The sequence below is a fragment of the Diabrotica virgifera genome, chromosome 8 (assembly GCF_917563875.1).
Source record: "Diabrotica virgifera virgifera chromosome 8, PGI_DIABVI_V3a".
Lineage (NCBI taxonomy): Eukaryota > Metazoa > Arthropoda > Insecta > Coleoptera > Chrysomelidae > Diabrotica > Diabrotica virgifera.
Genome location: NC_065450.1, coordinates 37596113 through 37606915, shown reverse-complemented (window position 1 = coordinate 37606915; position 10803 = coordinate 37596113). Strand labels below are relative to the sequence as shown.

The window sequence follows — 10803 nt, the reverse complement described above, 5'->3', positions numbered from 1 at the left end:
TTTTCTATAGAACATTCCTTACGCTAAAGCATAGTTTTAGAAATATTGACGAAAAACGTAAAAAAAACTACTAATTTACCGACTTCTCCCCCATCTCCCCCCAAACCGGACGCTCAAAATGGTGTAACTCTTTACTGAACAATATGTGGACCATATAGAACAATGTGGTGTTGAAGGAAAACTTTTACTTTGGATGTCTGGGTTAGGCCTTTTTTTGGACCAATTATACTATACTACCTCCGTAACTTTTTAACCGCTCATTTTAGAAGGGTTATGTATCGGGCCTTTTTTATTTCAAATTTAATGTAGAACAATTTTGTGTAGAGGGTTGTTCATGCTAAACCGCTTAGTTTTAGAAATATTAACGACAAACTTAAAAAACTACGAATTTGCAGATTTCTCCCCACTCTACCCCCCAAACCCGACGCTCTAAATGGTGTGACTTTTTTCTGAACATTATGTGGACTAAATAGAACAATTTGGTGTTGGAGGATAACTTTCACTTTGGATGTCTGGGTTTGGGTCTAACTATACCATAGTATTATAATTGTTGATATATAAGACGTTTGTAGAAAAAATATTGCATGATATAGGTGTTAAAAAGTACATTTTTAAGGCACTCATGTGAATTGCAGAATGAGCGAAGCGAATCTTTCACATACGTGCCTTAAAATTGTGCTTTTAACATTTATATCATAAATAACTATTATTATAATTTTTGTGTATTTGGACTTATCTACCTCGGGAATAAGATAATAAGTAATATTTAAAGTATTTTATAAATCACTTCGTATGTTTGTAACTATGTCTGAGAAATCTTGTAGCCCGTATAAACAAAAGGGTATAGCTCAGTGGTAGAGTGTTGGAGGTCAAGAGGTCAAGAGGTTCAAATCCTGGTGTTTTCTAATCTTTTTTAATTTTTGGTATTGTTTTAATAAAAATTTTTGAAAAGTAGTAAGTAAAAATTAATTTAATCTTTAAATAAAATACAAATAAACTGTCCGAAAGTATATTTATTTCATTGAAATCATATTTAGAAGTATAACTTCTTACGTGCGTACAAAGTACACACACATTCTTTTTTTAGCCATGAACCTCTAGGCCTTTAGTGCTATTGTATATTATATTTTCCAACAAAGGGAAATGTAAAACAAAAATGTATAAGGGTTCGAAAATATCGACCTCACGACAAAAATTGTTAAAAAGAAATTGTAATAATTGTAAATACGATTTATTTGGAACAATTTCAGTTCCTACCATTTTTGTCGAAAAGTTAAAAATGGCGGAGATATTGAGCCTTTAAAACAAGCCAAACAGGTTCTCCTTTAAAATCAAGATGGCGGCTAACGTAACGGAGAAATTCATTCGTGATTTTAAATTTAGGCTACTATTGACTCCCTTAAAGATCAGAAAAATAAAATTTTGGGCAGCTCGGTATTCAAGGTCAAATGCTATCCCGACTGGACTAATATATACTTTTGAGTCTGATATTACTGCATCTAACTTTTTTGGTATTGTAATATAATTCAAATCCTTCTAACCACTTAAAGTTCTATCTTTTGGATATCTGTGGGCAAATTTTCAGCCAAATCGATGATGATGTATTTTGGGAATGGAGGAAAATGTAAAAAATGGTATTTTAACGTTTTTTACACTATAAAATTTGATCAAAAACTTGTTTTCGTTCAAAATAACTTGTTATAATGCCATATAATGACATTTTTGAGTCCTTTTTATTAAAATATTATGTTTTTCATTGATACTTTACGACAGGCAAATTTGTTTAAATAAACACCAAATCACTGTAACATCGCATAAAACCACATTTTGAGAAAAAAAGAAGAAGAAGATTTTTTGACCTTAAATATCTTATTTTTACGTCCCGCAGAAGCTATATACCAATTTTCAGACAAATCGGAGATCCAAAATTTTTTGCCTGAGTGATTTGACATGGAATGTACCATAACCATTTTCAATTTCGGAAATGTAAAAGTATCTTAGAGGTTATATGAAATTATAAATTTTTTTGTTTCATGATATATTTAATCAAAATTAAAAAACATTGAAAATAATTTTTTTACACCACCGTAAACACTAACATTACATCGTGAAAAAGTTGTTGCATTTTCAAATAATATAAATAATTAAATTGTTCCAAAATATAAAAAGAAAAAATCTGAAATTAAATATGACTATTGACTTTTTTCTCTAGTACTGGATACTTCTTTTAGTTTGAATATCATCCAGGATTGCCTGAAGTTCCTCGTCTTCAAATCGCCCTTCCAGGGAAGGGATTAGAGATTTCGCCTCCTCTGTGGTTTCTGGACACAAGTTTGCGATAGCAGCCAACTCAAATTTATGAAGCTTTTTGGTCTGCATTAGTAAACTGAAAATATATAATATTTAATTAGTATAACACTCCTTCTGTAAAATTACGTGATTTTAACACGTTGGACGCCGTAACGAATATAATATTAAAGTTTCCGACGAACGAATGACCCCCTACTGGTAATAAAATCCTCAAGGGGATGGGTACGTAGTTTCGGTTCCAATGGTATTTAAATGGGATTGATTTTTTTCGAGTCCTGAGAAAACTAATAAGTATTTTTAAAAAATTTAAACGCAGAATGAAAGATTACGTTCTTACCGAGGGCCGAAAGTGCCTGAAAACTTCTGCAATGTTTATTTTAATAAGTTACAGGGGTGAAAAACTAAGAGAACATGCAGTGTGATTTTTATTTTAAATATCTCATTCAAAAGAAACTTTTTATTTATTATAAGGGACTCTCGGCCGTCGATAATTGTTTAACTGTTCGATCACCCCCGTAGTACAAATATTTAAGATGCATACAAATATTAAAATGCAACGGTAAACCATTTCTTCACCCTGCGCGGCCGTACCTGGTTACCCACATCTGCCAACCCCGAACACCCCGAGAAGACAATCCGAGGAAATTCTTCATTCAACATTCAAATACATAACATGTACAATTTGTAAACTTTATTTATATTTAAATTCATTAAAAGTTTTCTTATTCTAAAAACATTTCTTATGTATAAAATTCGTACATAATTAAATTGGTCCTTCAAGCCATCATTAATCAGTGCAATTATAATTATTAGTTAGTTATTGTGCAAAATTCCGAAAAATCGCTGTGACAATCCAGGCCGCATTTTTCGACGATAAGCAGACGAGAAGCAGATCATCCGGAACGAGAATCAAAAGGTCAGTGTAAGCGTTCTATATTCTATTCTACCAATTCCTTTACGATTTTATCCTCGTTTCGACTTGATTTATTCACTTTATTCTTTCTCAAACGTTGCATTACTTTTATAAAATATAACATTATTTCTTTCTGAATTTACATACATTTTTCACATTATTTTAAACTCATACTTACACTATATTGCGTCATTTCGTATATTTAGCCTTTTTTTTAATTCTATCGATTATAACAAGCATTTAAACCATTTTAAACCTTACGTTGTCTACTTAGTGGCTTATTCTTGTCATTTTACATCACATTATACATTTTTGTTATTTACATTTACACATATTAAGGTAGGTTTACATTTAACAGTACATAACACTTTTATTAACACTATTATTATTCAAAATGTCGCAGGAACAAAATGTTCCATCCCAAAAAAAAACGATGAGCTTGCTTCTGAGCTCAAAAGGCTCCACATTATGCGTGGAAATTGTAAATCTCAAATAACAAAATTCAAAACCTATCTAGATAAATAAAAATCAAAAAATAATCCTGATTTTGCTCAGCTTGAAATTAGACTATCAAAAATTGAACCTCTTTTTCAAGCTTTCGATGACATTCAGATTCAAATAGAATGTTTAGAGACTAGCAATGATGTAGCAAATCAAAACGAGCGTCTAGAATTTGAAGATAGCTATTTTAGTGTCGTTTCTGAGGGTCAAGCAATCTTAAATAAGTCTACTGATCAACAGGTAGCAAATGCATCAATCTCTAGCAATCCTAATAGTTCTAATGCACCAACACACCACGTTAAGCTGCCTTCCATAAGTTTACCGTATTTCGATGGAAGTTTCGATCAATTCTTGTTCTATAAAGATACCTTTCAAGCATTAATTCATAATGACAAATCCATACCTGATATCAATAAATTCCATTACTTGCGCTTATCGTTAAAAGGTCAAGCAGCGGATTTATTGAAATCGCTTGAAATATCAGCAAATAATTACAGTGTCGCATGGAATCTACTAGTCAACGCTATGAAAACAAACCTCTATTAAAAAAGAACCATATAAAAACCTTATTCGAGACAAAACCTGCTACAAAAGAATGCCATGTAGAATTAAGAAACATTCTAGATGACATGAATCGGCATTTAAGAGCCTTAAAAGTCCTAGAAGAACTTGTAGATTCCTGGGACGCATTGATAATTCATTTATTCTCCATAAAGCTGGACTCAACAACTCGTCGTGAATGGGAGAGTGAATATGCGAAACATGACAAGGTAACTAGAGAAATATTTTGCAATTTTCTCTCTGAAAAATGCAGAATTTTGGAAACTTTAAATATTCAAGGTAATAAAGTCAAACAAAATGTAAAAAGCCTTTTTTCAAGTAATTCTCCAACTTGTTATTTTTTCAACAAAGAGCATACAATTTATAACTGTAAATCATTTATCGAGTTAAGTCCAAAGTCTAGACTAGCTGAGGTCAAAAAATTGAAACTTTGTGTCAATTGTTTGCGAAATAATCATTCAACTAACCAGTGTCGGCATTGTCAAAAATGTGACAGTAAACACAACACCCTGTTACACTTTGGTGTCAATAATCAAGATAACAATCAAAATTTCAACTCGAATAATCCTGGTACATCTAGAAGAAATACCTCGCAAAATAATCATAACTCCAATTTTAATGCTAACCATTCCACTGAAACTTCTGATTCTAGTGAAATTAGCTCAAATTGTTTAATTGCAGGTAATAATTCCCCAAGCATTGTTTTATTGTCAACTGCCCTGGTAGACATTTTTGATAATCATGGAAATGTATTTTCTTGTCGTATACTTCTTGATAGCGGCAGTGAGTCAAGTTTTATCTCTGAGGAAATGTGTAACAAGTTAAACGTAAATGCAACTCCAATACAATGTTCTATTACAGGGGTTGGGCAAAAAACAACAAATATTCTAAAACAAACTGTTGTGTCGGTTCAAGCACGTCAAGTTCCGTTTAAAACAAGTTTCAAATGTTTAGTTATTCCTAAAATCACAAGCAGAATACCCTCAAACTTTATTAATACGTCAAGCCTAAAAATTCCTCATAATCTGATACTAGCAGACCCAACATTCAAGGAACCCGGTCCAATCGACATTTTGATTGGTGCTGATAACTTCTGGGATCTGCTCATGGTAGGTCAGGTAAAACTTGGCAAGCATTTGCCTACATTGCAAAAAACTCAATTTTTTGGTTGGATCGTCTCGGGCACTATACATTCACCCCAGTTCATACAACCTTCTAACATTTCTATCTCATGCAATCTAAGCACTTCTGATCAGGCTATTCATTCACAAATAGCTAAATTCTGGGAAATTGAACAAATCAATGTTCCTAAATCCTCATCTTCAGATGACATTCTCTGTGAAGAACTCTTCAAAACTACTACAATTAGAAACTCGTTGGGTCAATTTAGCGTCCAACTACCGTTTCAGAAACAGGTTTGCTCTCTTGGCGATTCAAAAGAAGTAGCAACCAAATTCTTATTCAATTTAGAGAAACGATTACAAAGAAATCCTGAACTAAAGTCTAACTATACAGATTTCTTAAGCGAATACGAAGCCCTTGGTCACATGACCAAGATAAATGACTCTGAATTATCAGATAAACCTTGCTATTATTTACCCCACCACGGCGTGGTAAAGGAGTCAAGTACTACTACTAAGTTGAGAGTCGTTTTCAATGGATCAGCTACAACAACTAGTGGCTTATCACTTAATGACATTTTAGTAGCCGGTCCAACTATTCAAGATGATCTATTTTCTATAGTTTTACGGGCAAGAAAACATAATATTATGCTGATCGGAGACATAACTAAAATGTACCGGCAAGTGTCGGTAGATTCATCACAACGCTCGCTACAACTTATTCTTTGGAGGCCTAATCCTGATTCAGAAATACATACGTATCAATTAAATACACTTACATACGGCACAGCACCTGCAGCCTTTCTGTCTACGAGATGCTTAAAGGAACTGTCAATACAATGTAAAGATACACATCCAGACATTAGAAGAATAATCGCAAAGGACTTTTACGTTGATGATCTTTGCACAGGGTGTTCATCAGTTGATGAGGCAATATATCTTAAACAAAAGCTTTCTGAAATTTTCATTTCTGGTGGCTTTCCACTCCGTAAATTCATGTGCAATGCACCAGAAGTACTTTGTGAACAATCTGAAGGAGATAATATCATATTAAATTTCGGTGAGGATTGCAATAACAAAACTTTAGGTCTTCTCTGGAACTCTCAATCTGACACACTACAATTTTCAATAAAGTCTCCTTACAATTCATGTCCAACAAAACGAAAAATACTATCTTGTGTCTCTCAAATATTCGACCCATTAGGATTAGTTCAACCTGCAATAATCATAGCAAAATGCATTATTCAAAAATTGTGGCAACACAAACTTGATTGGGATGAATCAATCCCACAAGACCTTTATACTAGCTGGATTAAATTCCATAATCAACTTCAAGATTTAAATACATTAAAAATACCTAGGCATGTTCTACCTAGCAATCCACTTCTATTAGAAATCCATGGCTTCTCTGACGCCAGTGAAATGGCATACGGTGCTTGTATATACATTCGATCCTTAGATTCAGAGGGTACTTATCATTGCCACTTACTTTGCTCTAAAACAAGAGTGGCTCCCCTCAAAACAATTACGATTCCTAGGCTCGAATTGTGCGCAGCCTTGTTGCTGGCAGAGTTGACTCAAAAGGTCATAATCTCTTTAGATCTTTCTATTACTCAAATCTTCTACTGGTGTGACAACTATAGTCTTATCATGGATCAAATCTCCTTCTACTCAATGTAAAATTTTTGTCGCTAATAGAGTGACACAAATACAATCATTAACAAAGTCGGATTCTTGGAGATACGTCAATACTCATGAAAATCCAGCAGACTTGCTCTCTCGGGGTCTTAGCCCTACGTCTTTAATTGATCATTCTCTATGGTGGAATGGCCCTAAGTAGTTGCTGTATCCTGAAGAACAATGGTCCACTGGTGTTTCAAACACTATAGGTAATTCTGATATACCTGAGAGGCGCAAAGAAAAATTAATTTCCTTTCAGTCTACAGTTACTGAAGGACTAGATCTTATCAACAGATTCTCTAGTCTTAACAAGCTTCAACGAGTCACTGCTTATTGTTATCGATTCTTTGATAATTGCCGTGTACCTAAGGCAAATATAAAATCCGGAGCACTTGATGCTCAAGAACTTAATCATGCTCTAAATACTCTTAATAGAATTGTTCAAAGGCAAGAATTTCCGAATGAATATCTTGACTTATCAAAATCTAAACCTATTAACTCTAAAAGTAAGATTTTACGATTAGCCCCATTTTTAGATGACAAGGGCATAATTAGAGTTGGTGGCAGACTTAAACATTCCAAATTTGATTTTCAAAAGAAACATCCTGCAATAATACCCGATAAACATGTACTTTCTAAATTAATTGTAAACCAAGAACATTTGCGCCTTCTTCATGCAGGACCACAACTATTACTAGCCTCAATACGAGAACGGTTTTGGCCTACTTCTGGCAGAAACTTAATCAAACAAGTTGTGAGGCAATGCTTACCTTGTTTTCGCTTTAGTGCTTCTCCCACTCCATATTTGATGGGAGATTTACCAGAGCAACGAGTAACGCCTCAACGGCCTTTCTATAATACAGGTACAGATTTTTGCGGACCCTTTTTATTAAAGGATCGACAAACTAGAAATTACAAAACAATTAAAGCTTACGTGTGTGTTTTTGTGTGTCTCTCAACGAGAGCGATGCATTTGGAACTTGTAAGCAGTCTTACTACAGACGCTCTTATTGCTACTCTTCGTAGATTTTTCGCTAGAAGAGGTTTAAGCGCAAATATATATTCCGAACATGGCACCAACTTTGTTGGCGCTAAAAATGAGATTTATAAATTTCTACGCACGAGTGAAAATGAAGTCAAATCTATTTTAAATTCTGAAAACGTCAAATGGCATTTTATACCTCCTCATGCTCCTCATTTTGGTGGTATCTGGGAAGCGGGAGTCAAATCCACTAAATTTCATTTAAAGAGGGTACTCGGTCAAATCCCACTTTCTTACGAAGACTTCGTAACTGTTCTTCATCAAGTCGAAGCGTGTTTAAATTCCCGACCTTTATCCCAGATTTCCAATGATCCACAGTCTTTGACACCTGCACATTTCCTAATTGAAGAACGCATTACTGCCTTACCTGACCATGACTATTCTACATTCAAAGAAAATTCGCTCAGCAAGTTTCAACGTCTTCAAAGAATCATCCAAAGTTTCTGGAAGCGATGGTCAAAGGAATATATTTCCGAACTCCAGCAACGGTCTAAATGGAAATAGACCTACCCCACAATTTTGAAACCTGGACTCCTCGTCTTGGTTAAAGAAGATGGCATCCCGCCAATGAAATGGAAAATTGGCATAATTGAACTCATTCATCCTGGTGTTGATGGTATAGCCAGAGCTGTTACCATTAGAACTGGCTCCGCCGTATACAAACGACCCGCCATGAAGATCTGTGTACTTCCAGAGGATCTTCCCAATCATGAGTTGCTTGTTGAAGCCTACCAGCTGTCAAGGGGGCCGGTATGTTTAACTGTTCGATCACCCCCGTAGTACAAATATTTAAGATGCAACGGTAAACCATTTCTTCACCCCGCGCGGCCGTACCGGCTTGTACCTGGTTACCCACATCTGCCAACCCCGAACACCCCGAGAAGACAATCCGAGGAAATTCTTCATTCAACATTCAAATACATAACATGTACAATTTGTAAACTTTATTTATATTTAAATTCATTAAAAGTTTTCTTATTCTAAAAACATTTCTTATGTATAAAATTCGTACAATAATAATTTATTCTTTCATTCTGCGTTTAAATTTTCTAAAAATATTTATTAGTTTTTTCAGGATTCGAAAAAAATGGACACCATGTCCGTGGTGATATTTTCCAAATCAAACATTTGCTATCGTTGTCATACAATGCACTAAGTCGAACAGAATATTGTCGGCATATTGTCAGTCAGACAGTGACCAATCAGTGACAATTTTAAATATTTGACATGGCATCGGAAATATTTTGAGTTGTTGATTAAACAATACTGATAGTGTATTTGATTGAGTATTAGTTTTTGTTGTACAGTATAGATTGTTACAATCACTGAATACATAGTTAGTGAAAAAATTATCATATTAATTAACTGAATTAATGATGTAATTATACAAGTAACAGTTATCCAAGAACATTCCAAAAACATCTCTATAAAGTTAATGTTGATATTTGTCAAGTAATGTTTACATATCCATACCACTGAGAATTTTACTACACGTAATTTGCCGTGTAAAGAGAGAAAAAGTAGGGATAGCCCTTATGCCCTTAATAAAGAATCTTACAGAATACAACAAGCCATTGATACTAACATTTGTAGACTTTTAGAAACCGTTTGACTCAGTCCATTATACCTCTATGTTGAGCTCTTACAGAGTGCAGTATTGATCAGATAGGTACAACAGTCTACTTCGGAATATATTTATATTAGCGCAAGGGCTGCAGTGAGAATGTATTAGGGCGAAACAACTACATTGGAGAAAGGTATTAGGCAAGGAGACACCATCTCTCCTAAACTATTCCCTGCTTTATTACAGAGTGCTATGGGAAAATATGGGAGTCAACATAAATTGGGAGTTTCTGAACTTGAGATTTGCAGACGACGTAGTCCTTATTTTAGACCTTGCAGGTCATGCCTGGCAACTGCTTCAACACCTTCAGAGCACTTGTACACGAGTTGGAATTAAAATTAACTTTTCCGAAACACAATACATGACCAACCTTGTACTGTTCAAAAACATCTCAAGTAATGGCAGCCAAATAATTGAACAAGTGTACTTATAGCTATAAATATTTGGGACACGAGATTAAATTAGAAAGTGATAATCAAACAACAGAGTTAAATAGGAAAATAGGACTGGCATGAAAACTGTCTTATATCAGATATGTCTTATATCAGAATTTATCAGAATATATCAAAACTGTCTGTATCAGTCTTTATATCAGATATTCCCATGTGCTTGAAAAGGAAGGTCTTTGATGAATGTGTACTCCCAATTCTAACTTATGGAGCAGAAACATTGACCCTTACTGAAAAAGTAATCAATAAAATACTATTGGCACAGAAAGCAACGGAGAGGCCAATGTTGAATATATCCCTCAGAGACAGAGTTCCAAATAAAATAATTAGGGAAAAAACTGGTGTCGCGGGCTTAGTTCAAATAATTACAACGTTGAAATGGAACCGGGCGGGACATGTTGCCAGATTCAAAGATGGAAGATGGACAAAAACATTTTTAGAATGGATCCCTAGACAGGATGCTTATGGTAATCAAGGACGTCCTCCCACAAGGTGATCAGACGACATCAAGCGCATTAAACACAACTAGTTTCAGGGTGCTCAAGATCCGATGCAATGGAATTATCTACGGGAGGCCTATGTTCAGCAGTGGACTCAAAACG

At 34.5% G+C, this 10803-nt stretch overlaps 1 protein-coding gene across 1 annotated transcript in view; it reads right to left on the bottom strand.

Moving 5' to 3' along the window:
• Window positions 1-2021: 2021 nt before the first annotated feature.
• Window positions 2022-10803, bottom strand: part of LOC114334950 (DNA-directed RNA polymerase II subunit Rpb4) — a 34938-nt gene continuing 26156 nt past the window's right edge. The window contains exon 3 of the mRNA XM_028285088.2: window positions 2022-2386. Coding sequence (XP_028140889.1) covers window positions 2209-2386 — 178 coding nt within the window. The 3' untranslated portion in view covers window positions 2022-2208. The remainder of the gene's footprint in view (window positions 2387-10803) is intronic.